The sequence below is a fragment of the Trichogramma pretiosum genome, unplaced genomic scaffold (assembly GCF_000599845.2).
Source record: "Trichogramma pretiosum strain Unisexual culture from Peru unplaced genomic scaffold, Tpre_2.0 scaffold13, whole genome shotgun sequence".
NCBI classification, from domain to species: Eukaryota; Metazoa; Arthropoda; class Insecta; order Hymenoptera; family Trichogrammatidae; genus Trichogramma; species Trichogramma pretiosum.
Genome location: NW_019641606.1, coordinates 1,256,226 through 1,273,451, shown reverse-complemented (window position 1 = coordinate 1,273,451; position 17,226 = coordinate 1,256,226). Strand labels below are relative to the sequence as shown.

General features: G+C 42.1%; 1 protein-coding gene across 3 annotated transcripts in view; it reads right to left on the bottom strand.

Moving 5' to 3' along the window:
• The window catches only part of LOC106652058 (neuronal acetylcholine receptor subunit alpha-7), a 166,216-nt gene that overhangs the window by 71,097 nt on the left and 77,893 nt on the right, over window positions 1-17,226 (bottom strand). For all 3 annotated transcript variants that reach the window (XM_014370799.2, XM_014370798.2, XM_014370797.2), the window contains exon 5: window positions 8,283-8,392. In XM_014370799.2, the coding sequence (XP_014226285.1) occupies window positions 8,283-8,392 (110 nt within the window). The remainder of the gene's footprint in view (window positions 1-8,282; window positions 8,393-17,226) is intronic.

Here is a 17,226-nt window from a genome sequence, read left to right as displayed (position 1 = left end):
TAGATTTGCTTTATCTGTGCCATGTGATAATGGTGTATATTATATAATAATTTATTATACGTTGGTTTTTTAGACAGTTTTAGCTACATAATCAGATGCATTATTTTTAGGAAAATTCATTTTTTTTTCGTTTATTTTAGATACTCTTTTTATATCATATCGTTCATATATTTATAAAGCAGTGCTTAGTTTTTCAACCATTTTTTTCATTAGTCATAATATAAAACATCAATTTACATTTCTTATTTTTTCCTTTTCCTTTTTTTTTGTTTAAATTTCTTTTATATCCTCGAGCGGAGATTTTTTTATTTTAAAATTTAGTTATTCTTTCTTTCATTAAACGGTATATATATGCGAAAGTATGTATACGCAATATATATATACCGCAAAGTCGGGCGGTCTTGGGTTTCACCTGACCGTGCCACGAATACCCGCTCCTCGTTTGCCCTGGCGCGCGGCCCGTGTGCAGCTGTAACTTTGTTGCACGGGCCGCGCGCGCGTCTGTATGCATATGCGTGCACTCGATGAATTCACGCAAATACAAACATACGCTTTAAAACCTATTTATTGCTTTTTTATTCAAGGGTTTTAATCAAAGGCCCATGTATATAATGGAGGAAAAAGCAACAACATATAAATACGCGCTTCCAAGGTTCAATTCATAAGCAGTAAGACAGCTTGGTCTCTTCTTTTTACATCACGGCGAGATTTTTTTCAAAGCAGAGAAAAAAAGTCGCGCAGTCTCGGAAGGGCGTATTATTGTACCTGAAAAAAGTTATTAGTTATTCGAAAAACAATTGAAAAAAAAAATTGAGCCAAAGAGGGAAAAGTTTGATTTTACTGAGGAATATTCAAAGGAAGAAAAAAGAGAGAGCGGGGTACGTTAGTTAGTTTATCTTGTTCTATGTATGTAGGAGCGGGCATCGAGCTCGGTCTGCTGCGGTGGCACGCAGTAACGGGGTGGCCTGACGTCGCTCGTCGCTTAATAGGTTTCGCTTATTTAATATAATTTTATCATTATACTTATATAATTGTTTTTTTTTTTTTTAGTTTTCATTGAACTCATTCATGTATGTATATTAATAATGAAATGTAATTATCTCATTAAATTTTTTATTTCTTAATCTTATTAAGTAATATTATTACGAACTGGAGCTCGATAAATTCGGATCCCCATACAGAAAGTTGTAAAAAAAAAAAAAGAAACGATACAAAGTGAGAAACGGAAAATCGAATGACTCATTGTTGCACAGCTGTTTCTACACATTTATACATTATAATACGCATAGCAAGACATGGAGTTGGAAAGCATCTTTGAAAGAATTCGCTGCGAATAAAGTATCTACTTCCATTGTTGGAGGCAGGAGGCAAAATTCAATTGGAAATACAGGGGTACATAAGGGAAATTGCCTCGGGGCGAGCGCGATCTTGCTCGAGCCCCTGCAACTTCATACGGTCCGCGAGCTTGGCTCGCTCGCTCCTTTTATATATATACGCTTTTACATGGACGCATGCTCGGCCGGATTCGAATGCGCGTTCGAACGCAGAGAATGTTATACGAACGTGGCATGCAATCTTGCTCGTAATTTCCATCGATGCCGAATGTTTTATTTTCTTCGACGGCACACGCATGATCGTTCCGGCACACCTGGAATCGCTGGCAATTTATCTAATCGAACTTTTCAACGGGCTTAGCCGGACTTTTGATTCTTTCAGCGAATGGATCGGTTTACTTTCTTACGTGCGATAAAAGGTCGTAAGGTCGGAGCAAATCTATTGCGTCGGCAACGAGAGCAGCTGCTGCGCGCGGCACACGCAGTTTCATCCGTATATATATGTATAGACTTTATACAGAGGTATATAGCGCGAGAAACGTTAACGAAGTTTGCGCGCTGTTACGATAAGAGAGCTAGGCTAGCGCACCTCTCTGTGTATGGGAGCAAAACTATAATAGTCCATGTATGGCACGGCACTATAGGCACGCAGTCTAGCTGCTCTAGCCACTGACTTTACACAGCAGCAGCGCACACACGTACACGTACGCTCGGCACAGGCTATACAATGTTTTGGAAGCTCGAAAGAGAGAGAGAGAGAGGCTGGCTCGGAGGAAGCTCGCGCGAACCTGCTGCAATTTCCATTTCATTAACGCACCCCGATCTCTATACCGTGTGGTGCGAGCTTGTTGTATATACCTGGACCAGGCTTAAAGCGGACAGCTACTAGCTCTGCCCTAAGTACTCGGCTGCACCGACACGCGCGAATTATAGCGCTGTCTATTCTTCTCCTTGATACCTCGTACTTTTTATTTTTCTCCTTGGCGATCGTTATCGGGGTCTTTTCGAGGCAGGAAAAATCCTCGCCGAGTCTTTTCGCGACCACTTTTTTTCGCTTACAGTACCTAACGCATACATCTTTCTTCGTTCCGCTTGTCTGCACTTGCGGCGCCTGTGTAGCCCGTAAGCATAAACGTATTTTCTATACGCGCCGATGCCAGTCTAACTTGTTGCTATATGGGTATGGCCTTGTCATCGAAGCCAGAGCACGCACACGCGCACACACACACACGAGCAACAAAAGCAGCATAATAAACTCGTCGTCGTTGTCGAGCCGAGTGGAAAATGATGGATGGCAAATCGTACGATGAATTTTCACGTTTGATTAATCGCGCACGTGCGTGTGTGGCAATTTCTACGCTCGATGGACTGCTGCTCTTGCTGCCATGTAGACGAAAAAGCTGTGTGCTGTACGCAATTTTCTTTTCTTCTTCTTCTTCTTCTTCTTCTGCTTGGACCTTTTTCTTTTCTTCTCCTTGCTTAGTTATCGTCGCGTGCGCGCTGCGCTCAAACTTTTTCGATCTTCTAGCTTTTGCGACCTTTTTTCCTTATTTTTTTTTTTTTTTTTTCGTCGTCTTCTCGTCGGATACTGCTGCAGTCGTACTCGACGCAGCACGAGACACGGCTGGAGCCAGGAAAAGAGAGACAGAGAGAGCCGAAGCGCGAGCAGCAGCCGTAAAAGATCGAAGCGAGCGATCTCGAGAGAGATGGAGCGAGAGTTGAAGGACAGAAACTTTTTTTAACAACTTATCCAGCTCTCGCATTCGAGGAAAAGTTTTGCGATTTTATGTTCGCTTTTGGCATCACACACACCTGTATGTATATAATCGATCGTTTGTATAATCGGTCTGGTCGATTGAAACGCCAACGGAAAATTCAAGCTGGCAAATAATCATCGTTACATCGCCTTTGCATCGAAAACACCGAAAGCTGTATTTGGCTCTCAATGCTCGTTCCCATAATTACGACAATTTAGTATAGCCAGCCAAAAGGCGATCCACATTTATTTTTTCATCTGTCTTTTTTTGTTCTTTTGAATAATGATCGGAGTACCATCGACGTTTCGACTCTGTCTCTGCTCTTCTATTTTTGTCTTCTCACCATCGTTGCCAGCGTATGCCAGCTAATGCATAACATTCGACATTTTGTAACGTCAATCTTGGCTGCTCCGGGGCTATACCGCGTGCCCGAGAGTCGGCTCGTCGAGGGCATCTATTTTCCAGTGTCAAGAAGTAATGAGAGGAGCCTTTGATGCCTATTCGCCCATTCATTAAGGCAAGCGAGACAGCTCCATACTATATACGAGCTAGGAGGACGAGAGAAAGAAAGAGAGAGAGAGAGAGAGACGGTCGAACACTTCACGTTCGATTAAAAGCTCTCGAAATATATATATACATAGGTTATAGTGCGCTGTCTTTGAGCAGCATCGTGACTCTTCCTCTCCATCTTTGCTCATTGTCGCGCGTTGAAATATAGGGAGAGGAAATTCCAGCGCAAAAGAGCGACACGAAAGAAATGATTACATATCCATTCAGAGAGCGGCGAGCGAAAAAGTAAATTTATTTTATTTACTCGGCTTTCTCGCGAGCTTTGTACATCGTTTTATATATGGGTATAGAGCGCGGCGGGGGAAGGCATTATCGGCGGCCGATATCGGGCCACTGCTGACGAGCAGGAGAAATTCGATAAACGAATCGTCCAACGGATCTAATTGGAATTGTTTGAAATGGGAAACGGTAAGTTTTGAGACGGAGGAGCGAGCGAGCGAACGAGACGAATGGGAAAAGAGTATAAACGAAGAACAGCGATTCCGATACGATCTTCGCGAGCTTTCGCGAGCTTTCGCGACATCGCTTGCGTGAATAATATACTTATAGGCGATCTTGGTGCAAGAGCGACGAGTGGCTTTTCGCGGCTGTTGTATATAACGAACGCCCAGGACGAGCTACTCTTCAATTTTCACGCCGGCACGAGCTTACACAAGCAGACAATCTTCTTATCGAGCCAATGCTTATATGTATATATATTGTATGTATGTATTTATGTGCATGAAACACTCGAATGTAACTGCACGTGCATTACCCTTTACAACAACAACAACAACAACAAAGTTGCCCAGTGAGCAGCGCACGCAGAGAGAGAGAGGGAGAAGCAGCAACTCCGACGATAAAGTTTCAGCCCGAGGCTGACTCTCTTAGCAGATGGTCGTGCTATATACACATACACATAATATTTCATGCGCACATACACAAATTTGGCCGTACGTAGGTAGGAGGGCCGCATTGTAATGTCGCTGCTCGGCGCGATCGTACGTTATCATTTTTTTTTTTTTTTTGCCGTCCAAGTGACGTTTAACGCTCGTGCGCGGCGCAGCAGCACATAAAAAATAAATAATAGCCACAGTGCCAGTAGTAGTGCATACACGCGGAGCTTCGTCCCGACGGTGCAATTTTTTGAGTAATGGAAAAAAGACTCGGAGAGTCGTGCGCGCGTGCACATAGGCGCGCGCCGCCAATGGTAAATCATCAAAATTCCAGCGAGCACTCGAGAGCTCGCGAGCCCGGCCCCGTGTACGTATATACGTAGCAGTATTAGTGGCGCAGTGGCTGTATAGGTCGTGTAACAGGTGCTCGTGCACGCTGCCGAGCAGTCATCCTGCGCCCCGTAGGGATCAGCAAACACCGCATCCCTCTGCCCTGTACACGAGCCAGGCACACATACACACGTACGAATGTACGAGCGGCAGCAGCAAGCAGTGCAGCAGCAGCCAGCCCGACACGGCTGAGGGAGGTACACGAGGGTAAACGTGAGGTGTACCGCATTTTCGATTATGATTACCCTCTCCCCCCCTTTCTAGAGGCAGGCTCGATCCGCGCGAGGGCGCAACAGCCAGTTGACTTGATCGAATTTGCCAAAGCCACATCGGAAACGGGAATTTAACTTGCGATGTACACACATCTCGCGCACATGACGGAGCGTCCCGAGCTCCCTCCTTTTTTTTCGCTCCACCACGGAGATACGCTTATTTGTTTCTAGCGACAAAGAAAAGCTAAACGTGTAGCTTGTGCGCTAACAAGTGCTATACCAGACGAAAAATGCGTCAATGCGCACCGGCGTGTTTTGCTCGAGCTCGCGTTGCACGCCCAGTCTATCTGTTACATTGTCGAGTGCAGGAGATGGAGAGAGAAAGAGCGATAGTTGCTTTAATCGTATTAGCGTCAATTTGGGCAAGAGAGAAGCTAATTCCATTATCGACGAGTCGAGCGCGCGATCCTCGAAATAACACATTAAATCCTCGCGTGTGCGCAGGGCGAGCCGCGCGCGATGCATAGATTGGCAGCTTGCAACCGTGTTCACACACACACACACAAGTACACGATATATAAAGCTGTATGTACTCGTATACATGCATAGAGAGTAGCACAGCTTCGCAGCACAGAGTCTATATGAGTCATTAACCTTTGCCAGAAGGGTCAGAAGGTATAGAGATATATAACACACACAGCTCTCGTGTGAGAGGGATCCGTATATAGTCGAGCTCTTTTCGTTATAATTAGTTCGGGGGATAAGCGCCAAGGCCTTCGTGCGATAAGGGCTATACGAGAGACGAACGAGAGAAAGATAGCAAGAGAAAGAGAGAAAAGTTTGCAATAAAAAGCCGCGTGCAGCCTTCGCTATATAGAGCGTTGTTATTGCTATTGCGAATTAAAAGAGCCACTTATACCGCGTGTATAAGCCCTATCGCTCGAGAGCCTCGCACTTTTGCCCCGACCACACCCTTCAGCTGTTATTACATATAGATATAGATATTTAACCCTGTTAACATCTACATCTTATGTCATTGTGACTTATATTTTAATTTTCTAACAACTAGTTAATAATATATAAATATTGGACAAGATTTTATTTCTTTTGTACAAGCTAGATTTGTGAAAAGCTTGTGTTTTTAAAGCAAAAAAAAAAAAAAAAAAGAAAACTAAAAAAATCTTTGGTGAAAGCTTAAGAGATATTGCATGGAAGAGAGGTTTGATTGACGCCGAAAACAATTCGAAACCGTTTCAAATTTATCTTTCGGTTTACATCAATCCTCCGTGTATTATATGATGATCTTTGAGTGAATTATTTTATATGATTGGCTTTGTCGAGTATGAAAAATGATAATTGGTTTAGACAATATACTAATGCTTGTATCACACTCTGTGTGTGCGAAAGAGACACTAGAGAGAAATTTATGGCTCAACGCGACGCGCTTATCCTGTACATTATTATTTATATTATATACTAGTAAATTTTGTGATGTAGCACACTAGAGATAAAGATATCTCGCGTGTCGTGGCCGACTATAGCGTTGATACGTACTACTGAATAATTACGAGAGATGCGTATATTTTGATAATAATTGAGAAAAATTAAAACATCTACGGGTTTCCAAATTTACAAAACTACTGTACAGGACAACGATGAGCAAGATATAAAAAATAATTTATATAATTTATAATTTACAATTTTTTAACTATTAGAAAAAGTAAGAATGAAATTTATTTTACGAAAATAAAACGTACGATTGTTTATAGTATATACATGTTAAAGAAAAATCAATCCAGACAACATACGCAGCCAAGATTGAAATAATTTTCGTGTTTTTGTATGTATGTGTGTGAGTGTTTAATCTCTGTGTTAATATATTATGGTGTATGCATAATTCATACGTAGCGTAAGAAATAGAGTCAAGTTTATAGAGGCATGCAGCAGCGCAATTATATAAGTGGTTAGTATAAGTACTCAGTGTCATGAGAGAAAGAGAGAGAGAAAAAAAATCTGTTTCGAGGCATAAATAATTCAGAGTACTCATGAGTATGTGTTTTTTTCTCTAAGAGAAAATTACAAAAGCAAAGCAATGTATGATACACAGAATATATTTGCGTGAGTTTTTGTCGCGTTCCAAAATTTCATGAAAAATATATTTGTTCAAAATTATTATGAGTATGCATAAAAGAATGAATCTCTTTACAATAATAGTAAGTATTGATGTATAATAAGAATAATATAGAAGCCATATTTCTAAGAAAATCGAAAAGTGTATGATTTATATATATCTGATGTAATGCATATTATATATAATCATTATATAATATGAGATAATATACGTAAGTGTAATAATAGAAAGAGGGTTTCATTACGGGAATTAGATCGAATTGTAATTTTATTGATAATGATAAAGATTGAAAAAATGAAACAAAAAAATTCAAACGTTTCAAAAACTACTCATAAAGCTAAAGGGATTAGTGTTACATTATATTGATTAAAATACTTGATAGAAAAAAGAATTATAAGAAAATGTTCGACTACAGTAAAGAATAATTTATATATACAAAAAAAAACAAAAATAATTAACCAAAAACAAACGAGACGATATTATTATTTTTTCTTTTTTTTTTTTTTAAGAAATCGAAGCTTGGTATATTGTTATCGTCCGGTGCGCCTGCGTGAAATAGTTGGGCGGAGGCGGAGGTAGTGAGGAGGCCTCAGTTTTTTTGTTTGTTATTTTGTCTTCTGAAACAGTCCAAAGCCTGTGAGAGAGCAACAAGTTCCTGGCACGCATGAATCTCGATATTTAGGGCCGCCGCGCGGCAGCAGCCTTCGGAGACACAAGTGCGACGCGGCGTCGAGTTTCATGCGCGTCGACAGGTATTCGACAATATCGTATAACGCAAGTTTTCTAACAATTCAGTTATTTTTGAAATAAGTATTACATCGATGATACTCTGTATCATCTTACGTACATCTGCATTTTTGTTTTTTCGATTTTTATTCGAGAAGGTTATTTTTTTGGGGGTGTTTTTTTTATAGACTCGTAATTGGTCGTTAAATCTTGGACAGAGTAGACGTAGTATTGGTGGCGATGTAGGGGAGCGGAGGGGGGGGGGGAGTAGATAAAGAACACATTACCTGTTGTACATGAGCACATCCGGCTTCCAGAGTTTGCTGGGCGTGATTCTCAAATCTTTCACACCCCCAAACTCTGACTCGTTCCACTGGAGGTTGTAATCTGTCCATTCCTGCGAACACACAAAAATCGAGTAAATACATGAGGTTTAGGTTTCGTAAGAATATACAGCAAAAAATAAAAGCGTCGAGATAAAAATTTCATTGCAACACGGTGGGAAATCTCTTTATCTACCCCTTCCACCGTTGCGGCCTGAAAACTTTTATGTAGTTAGTCTATATACTTTGAAAGCTCGAAATCGGTGTAAATCCGGGCAGCTGTTTTTTCTTTCATCGAGAATTTCATTCAACCAAATTGACTCTCTGTCTCTCTCTCTCTCTCTCTCGCTCTTTCTCTGTCTGTAAATCGTGCAGAGAATATTCAAGCGGCCCGCGGTGAGATTTCGGCGTATAAAGAAAAGAGAAAGAGAGAGAAAGTTGTATTATTTTTGCCAGCCTAGTTTATGTAGGCGAAGTAGTCGGAATAAATATAAAAAAGCCTCTTTTCCCGCGCCATGCACAAGCCCGAGGCAAATTCTAAAAGGAAGAAAGTAGAGAAGAAAAAGGGGGCTAATTAAATGAAAGTCCAGGACGTGTTTTTTTTTTTATTGTTTATATACCGCTCGGCACAGGGGGCGAGGGAGCGGGCGCGAGTCAAAGCTTATATTCCTCTGTCTCGGGCAAATCCCTTTTTCTCGACGCACTTTGTTTCCTTGGTCTTTTGCGTACTTGTGGCAGGCTCGGCATAAAGCGCGAGCATAAACACACGTGCGCTAAATTTGTGAGCTAGCTTTTCCATAAAAGAAGTTACGCTCGCAAGCATAATCTTGGAGCCGAGCAAGCTTTGGTATACGAATATAGTAAGTCGGGATCGGTATCGGAGCTGTTTTTTTCTTTCGCACGCGTTTCTCTCTTGCGATCGTTGAGTGACTTTTTGACCTATTATTCTGAACGTTACATAGACAGATATCGTACCCGTGCGCACGCGTAAACGCGGAATAACGAATAACGCCGGCACGAATCGGAATTCTCAGTTTATGTGTAATTTTACTTGCGCATTAATTCGATATTATCGAAGGCAAAATAAATAATCAATGACACCAGGCGCGGGCGTAATAATAAAGTTTAACTTTGGTATACATTGACAAAAGCAATTTCGCACGAATGGCATAAGCAAAAGCGCGTATACAATAAATATATACAAAGCGCGAAACACAGACAGGGGGGGATTTGATTTTAAATTTCGCACGCGCGCTTAATTATAATGTAGATATAAAGCAAACACGCAATATCCTCGGCGCGTATAAGCGCGACTCTATACTCTTGGTAAAGATTAACTATAATTGCGTTGCTGCAGCTATACCGTTATAAGAATGCACATTTGTTTGGGAAATGGGCATGTCATGGAAAACACGCAAAAACTAACTTTAATAGTAGTGTTCGCGTCAGGAGCAATTCCAGCGAACGCGAGAAATTTTCGATTATTTTGGCCGAAACGGGCGCGAACGTACTCATCGCCTACAGATATACGAATCGATTTATTAACGAAAGGCTATTATAAAATTTCATCGGAATCGTGCGCACGCGTGATCGAGCACAAAAAAAAATACACCTCATAAGTTCGATATACATAAGCGAATAAATCGACTTCTATTAACGTCATATCGTACGTGATGTGCAAATATGCGCGTCGAGTGCTTATATAATTGCGATGTGCGATTTTTCTTATGAGTCTAACTACTTCGGAACTTTGCATATCAATGTTGAAAAAACTTCATCGAAAGACAAATAAAACTAGATGACGAGAATAAACTTGCATTATTTTAAAGCAACGATAAGCTGTTTCATACTCATCTTCCTCTTTTGAAAAAAGGATGTCTTGCCTGTTGTGATTGGTCGTTATCTCTTTATCGAGCGCAAGTTTCTAAATTCATAATAACGCGATAGGCTTTGAGTCAAAGCTTATGCGCGCGAAGCGCGATGAATGCCATCTATGTTACAAAATCATCATTTACTAAAATTGTTACGACTTTTTGAACTACGAGGAAGTTGGCGCCTTGGATGAGGCTCGTATTCATTAAAATGCACGTTTTGCGGCAACATCAATAGATATAGTGAATCGGTGTACATTACACGCAGCATAGGCGCAGAGTTCGATTACACGCTCCTGCGCACCAACACACATACATATTACAGCCTTTGAGAGAGAGAGAGAGAGAGAGAGAGAGAGATCGCACGCAGGGGTGTAGCGCTCGTTCATAAGCGTGCGAACTGCGCAGGGGGTGCTAAATTTACATGTCTCACTCACACATGCTCGGGGCGTGGTACATATGTATACACAAAGTTTGCTTTAATTTCTAATATATGTGCATGCCACTATTCGCTGAGTGCTTTTCCAAAGCTTAGCGCCGCGTGACGGCTCGTTTCCTTTTCCCGCTGCTGCCATAGCTACTCGCACTATCGCCATTAAAACATTTCCTGCTTCTGACTTTTTTTTCCCCGCTTTCTCCGCCCTATCGCTCGCTCTCCTACTTCCACGAGCGGCGAGAAAGAATGTCCGCTATATTCGAGCCATGTACATACAAATGCGAGCGCAGCCCGTGTATATACGTTTTCAAAGATTTACCGGGACTCGCGCGAGCTTGACAAATGAGACGCGATTGATCTTGCGGGCGTGCGTGGATACGTGCCGAGTGCGTGCCAATAAAGGGGCTGCTGCCAGGCATTATTCTTCGAGGCATCCAAGAAAATCAAGCTGATTGGATTCGAAATGGCGTAAGGCCTTGCGAGAACGGACGATAATGGCCACGAAAGTTGCCGCACTCGTACGAAGTGACGATCGTCCAGTAGTGAGCGAGCTTTTTCCAATTTTCCTCGTGTGTCGAGTGGAGAATTATCATTTAACGCACTAATCAATGAGGACTCGCTTGTTCCTCGCTCGATTAATTTAACTTGTACACATTTGCGGATTGTGGAGAATGTTTCCTGGTGAAAAAAGCTAGCAGAGTACAATATTGAAACTCGATTAACATTTAATCATTTGGACAATTATATTATCAAGTCTTGAAGCAAGAGAATTTGGATCAGTAGTTGAGGAGATTTTTAGGCGAATGTATCAAGGTATAGTCTGCGTGAGTAGATATTGCAGCCTTCGAAAAGTTACTACAACTTGTTCATTTACGAGTATTTCGATTGTCTCTTTACATAAGCCGTGAAAATAGAGACGGCATTAAAGTTAGATTAAATCTCCAGCTGCGAGTACAGATTGGTCATTAAGCGCTTAAAAAACTCAGATATAAACAGCTTTGTCGGCTATTCTTCATAAAATGCACGTATTATAATATAAAACAGTTTCTCGACCATGATATATGGCGACAATTTTCGAGCCGAAATAAAGTCGTTTCATTAAAGATCATAATTCCCCGGGACAATGAAGTTGAGGCAGGCTCGCGCGCGCGCCCGAGTCCTGGCGTCAGCGGCGGCGACGTCAGCGGCGAGGAGGAGAGCAAAAGACAGAGGGAGAGAGAATATTCACCCGAAAATCCCTAATGCAGACGCACATAATCAGTGGACGGCGAGCTGTACATTCCCCAAGTTGACCCACAAAGCCGTTAAAAGCTCATAGCTATACCTACACACACACACACACACACACACACACACACACACACATATAGTATGCCGTCTATGCGGCGATATACATGCGCAGCCGAAGCAGGAGCGGTCATACTGAATACAGCGGCGGCGGCAGAGCCTAGTGTCGGAAGCTCGCGGACAATTCGGAGCGCGTGCCACGGATATGCGTCGTCGTCGTCGTTGCCCCACGTACTATGTGTCTCTCTCTATATATATACTCGCTCGTACATACATGCACAGTTCACCGTATTCGCACGTATCACGAGTAATAATTAACGAGCTTCTCTCTCTTTCCCCTTTGCCCACCTCTCCCCTCTCGTCGACACCGACATTCCAGAGAATCTGTATGAGCCAGACCCTCTCCCCTCTTTATCTCCCTCTCTCTCTCTCTCTCTCTCTCTCTCTCTGTCTCTCTGTCTTTCTCTCGCGCTTGTACGCTCTGACTATAATTCCGAACCGAGAGCTTTTTCGCGGCTGTATACTACGAGTATATTATCGCGCGTGCACGTAATCAGCCGACGCGTTTCAATTTTGCCTTTGCCACGGCTCGCAGCTAGACTTAATTGAAATTTTTTTGTTTATCGATCGAAACAAGAAACAACATCAAGAATTGCCTTGAGAAACAGTGAAACCTAAGCCCGAAATCTTTCAGGTGCATAATTCAAGCTACCTTGAGCTCATTTACTATAATCTCGCTTTAAGAAAACTTTTTAACCCTTAGAGGACTGTATCTCCCTCTTGATGTGAAAATCGTCATGAATTGGATTAATGATACCTATTCACGATTTATTTAGATTTTCCTTGTCACTGATCGCGATTCCCATTTGTAATTGTTCATTGTTCATTGTTGGTAAGTTGAACATCGGAATTCAGTAAAAATTAAAAAAATAAAAATATGCATGAGTTTTGTACCAGTATCATGGGATAAAAAATAACGCCTGTGACAAGTGCGCGCTCTGCTGCAACTCGTCCTACGAGTTTGCGCTCTACGCCTAATAAAACAGCTCTGCCCCCAGCGCGCGTCTCTGTGTACAGCGTACGAGAAAACATGTACTCGTGAGGTGAATAGGTTCCATTGAATTTACATTATTTCCACTGGAACTTTCCATACTTGAATGCAAACCATGCCTTAAGCGTGGGAGGGTCGAAATTTTCATTTGGCTCAAATTAAAAGCGATATTAAAAAAGTATCGAGAGACTTGATTCATGTACATTAAAGCCATTCCTCGTCACGGTGATTGTTTTTCTCGTAAATGGCTTTCGTAAATGTTATGTAGGCCGTCACGAATACGAGAGATGCGCAATATTTGAAAAATTACCTGCACGCACGCGTGCGTCACAAGCTCTCTGGCTAAATAATCAAGCTACGATGCGAAAAAGCCTCGATGAATTTTTCGCAGCGACGACAATCAATGCGTATTGCTGTCCGAGGGTACACAGTCTGTACGTGTATAGAGTCACGCCCAGGCGAGACCATCTCTCTTCTTTATACAGGCCGGTTACAGTCCTTTCAACATTCATCATTCGGACTTGCGCACTCGAGGCGGTCGTACAGTGGTGGCGTTACAGCTAGCGCACCGACGCATAAGTACAAATTGTCAAATGCGCATATACCTTAATGAACGTCACCGTTGCCAGCCGTTGCGTCGAAATTGAGTGCGAGGACCATTTATGCGTATACGTATTAGAGACTGAATTGCGACAGGATGAAAAATACCCGATACATTAAAATAAACATCGTTATAGAAGCTCAAATATTACTTTATTACACACGAATTCGGAAAAAATAAGACTATAACCACGATTCTACAGTAAGAAATTTAATTGTAAACGAAGTCCGCACAGCGAAAAATTATCTTCCATATCTTTTCATACTTGAGAACCATCAAAATTAATTGAGTCTGAATGTAGGCTAGGACTGGGTGACGATTTATCATTGAGCATTAATAATTTATAACTTTAGATTCTGCAAGTTGAGCTCGAGCAGCGCATGCCCGCGAGCTCGCGCACACTGGTTACATCGGAGCCACATGCGGTGGATCTCGCGAATTAATGGTCCGCGGAATAGCCGCTATTGTCGGAAAATCACGTTGCTGCCGCTGCAAAAGCCCGCATCGATGATTATAATATCGACGCGGCCGGCCGTCACCAGTTATTTGAATCATTTACGCTTCCATCAGATGTATGGGGTAATATTTTTTCCTACCCCTCCCGACTTTCATTAACGTTGATGGATTTAGGAGTTATGCAGGGAGAAAATGAAAAAGTTCAACCGTGCAACATCGTTAAACGAACGATCAGAGAGACGTATTTTTTTTATTTTTTTTTTTTTTTTTTTTTTTTTTTTTTTTTTTTTTTTTTTTTTTTTTTTTTTTTTTTTTTTTTTTTTTTTTTTTTTTTTTTTTTTTTTTTTTTTTTTTTTTTTTTTTTTTTTTTTTTTTTTTTTTTTTTTTTTTTTTTTTTTTTTTTTTTTTTTTTTTTTTTTTTTTTTTTTTTTTTTTTTTTTTTTTTTTTTTTTTTTTTTTTTTTTTTTTTTTTTTTTTTTTTTTTTTTTTTTTTTTTTTTTTTTTTTTTTTTTTTTTTTTTTTTTTTTTTTTTTTTTTTTTTTTTTTTTTTTTTTTTTTGTTCACGGCAGAAAGACTATCGATTACGTGTCGAAGCGCTGCGTTTGATTTTCGTCCCCTCTCTTTACATCCTCCCCCCCTGCGTGACAAAGCCGTGACATCGGACAGAGAAATCGCGCGGAAGGCCGCAGCGCGCACAAATCCAAAAAGTCCGATTGTCGCGAGAGCGCAAGAGAAAAAAGCTCAGCTCGGCTGTTATAAGATCATTTTAACAATGGTATTACAACGATATAACGATGACTGCAATAATAATCGTAATAATAGTGCAGATCAGAGCGGTATATAACATCGGACCACAATAACTCGAAATAATAATAAACGAGCTCGTTCGGATGGATATATACTTGGGACGAGGTAAATAATTGACCCAGTTATGCCGGAGGTGTGCAGTGGGCGGAGGCGACGGCGAGGCTCGTCGCAAAATCGTCAAGTTATATTACCAGACGGCCAGAAGCTTCCTCTGTACGATCCGAGAGCTGGGCTCTACTTGCATACACACACACACACACATATATAAGCGACAGGACGTAGAGGACGGATTAAGGGCTGGGCAGGTCTCTCGTCTCTCTCTCTCTCTCTATCTCTGTCGTCGCTTAGGTAACGCGACGGCACGGGCAAATGTATTCGCACGCAGACAAATACACACACACAAACACACACACGCACATATACTATCGCTATTTTCTCAGCTATATAGCCCGGGTACGCTTGCCCTATTGAGCTTTCTCACGTACACAGGCGAATCCACGCGATTATACTATATGTAGAAGAGAGAGAGAGAGAGAGAGAGAGAGAGAGCAAGGCGAATCGACTGCGCGATTCTGTGAGCGATTGCAAGTCTCAGCCAATGAGTTTGTGTAGGTGTGCGTGAATTTCAGGCAGTTTGACGAAAGATTCAAGTGTTAACAAGTGATAGAGGGAGAGCTATATATACATATAACGCCATTGAAGCGATGATTCCTCATCGGATATACATTGGGCCAAGGCATTATCTCGCTCGGAGCTTTCGCCGATAGCCAACGGTTAATTCGGAGTTAATCAGCTTGCTCGCTCTCGCCGACCGACCATAAGGCTAATGATAATCGACTTTTCTTGGCTTCAATATTCAACGCTACGTTTCGACATGCCAGTTCGTTCTCGCGTTGGTTGGGGCTGCGCACAGCTGTGTCTCGAGCAGCTCGATCGTTGCAATCGCACTCACTCGCTCGAGGACAGAAACACACACCGACCGATAGATACTCATGAATTTGATATACCTCGTCATTGAAAAAAGACTCGGAGTAATTTTTTGCCTCTCGAGTTCAAAGCGAGCATGTATACTGTAGTAAAGGCTCAGGCAAACACGCATCGACGCTCGCTTATATACCTGCCGCTAGGGGTATTATGATCTACTCCCAGAGCCTGCGCACGTATACATATGCATCGAGCCCCGTCTCTCTCTCTATATATACACGGTGCGGTTCGAGCAATCACTCGGTGATTACGTATTATGTTATACCAGCCGCTCACGCTTCCACCTACAACATCCAGCAGCAGCAACAGCAGCTATACATACACAGCGGCTCCCAACTAATGCAAGTGTTTGTATAGCCAAAGATGCTGTACGGGAAATATATACGCATAACATGTGCGCAGCTCGTCGATCGATCGCTCAAAATTACCAACGTACGAGAATTGTTTCGTGATAAATATGGGCTGGTGTCGATGAGAACATGCCTTGTTTTTTTAACTCGAGTAAAATTTGCTTCAATCGGAAAAGCATCCTTCTGCATTCGTTTACGGATTACATACATTATTACATGTACGCTGGATCGATGACGAATAATTGACAATCAGAGTCTGCGCGATCACGTATAAGCATGTTTATGCATAAACAGATATAAAGAGCAGCGCGCGACAGGTCTTTCAGCTTCTCTTCGACGACCTACTTAAATGTACGCTCTCGCGCGTTTTCTCCGCGATATCTGTCGCTCGTAGGCATATCACTGGCTGTGCTGTACGAATATTTGCATGTATAAGCTCGGCGCGTCTCTCATTGACAGCTTGTCTCTCCCTCTCTCTCTCTCCAGGCTCTTCTCGTTGGCGAGCTCCACGCGCTTTCCCGAGCTTTCCCGAGATATTATATGATATAAGCAGTGGCAGGCGAGGATAACCCCTCCACTGCAGCTCCGTCAGCTGCTCGATGCGTGTGTCTATGTATCCCTCAGCAAAGCAACCTCGGCAAGACGGATTTTATGCTCTATCCCGTCGAGATTGTCGCGAGTTTAGCGTGTTATCCTGATATGCATCTTCTACTTTTTTTTCTCTCCCTCAGCCCCGGCTTGCTTTGCTTCGCATTGCTTTCGACGACGAAAATCGCGTGTGTGCATTCGCAGAGTGAAATGAAATTGATTTGTATGAAAATAAATACAGAGCTCGTTCTTTTTTTTCTCCCTCTGTTACTCTGTTTTTCTTTTTCTTTGCTTTCGCTCGTCTGTGTGTGTGTGTGTGTGTGTGTGTGTGTGTCGCTGCTCGTCGTCGTCGTCGTCGCCGTCGAGCGTGTAAACAAAAGCTCCGAATCCAAATACCCAGCTCGTGTATACCTGTATACAGCTAGGTCGCACCCGGCGAATGAGAAATCGAAATGCTGCTCTACGCCAAGATTGCCC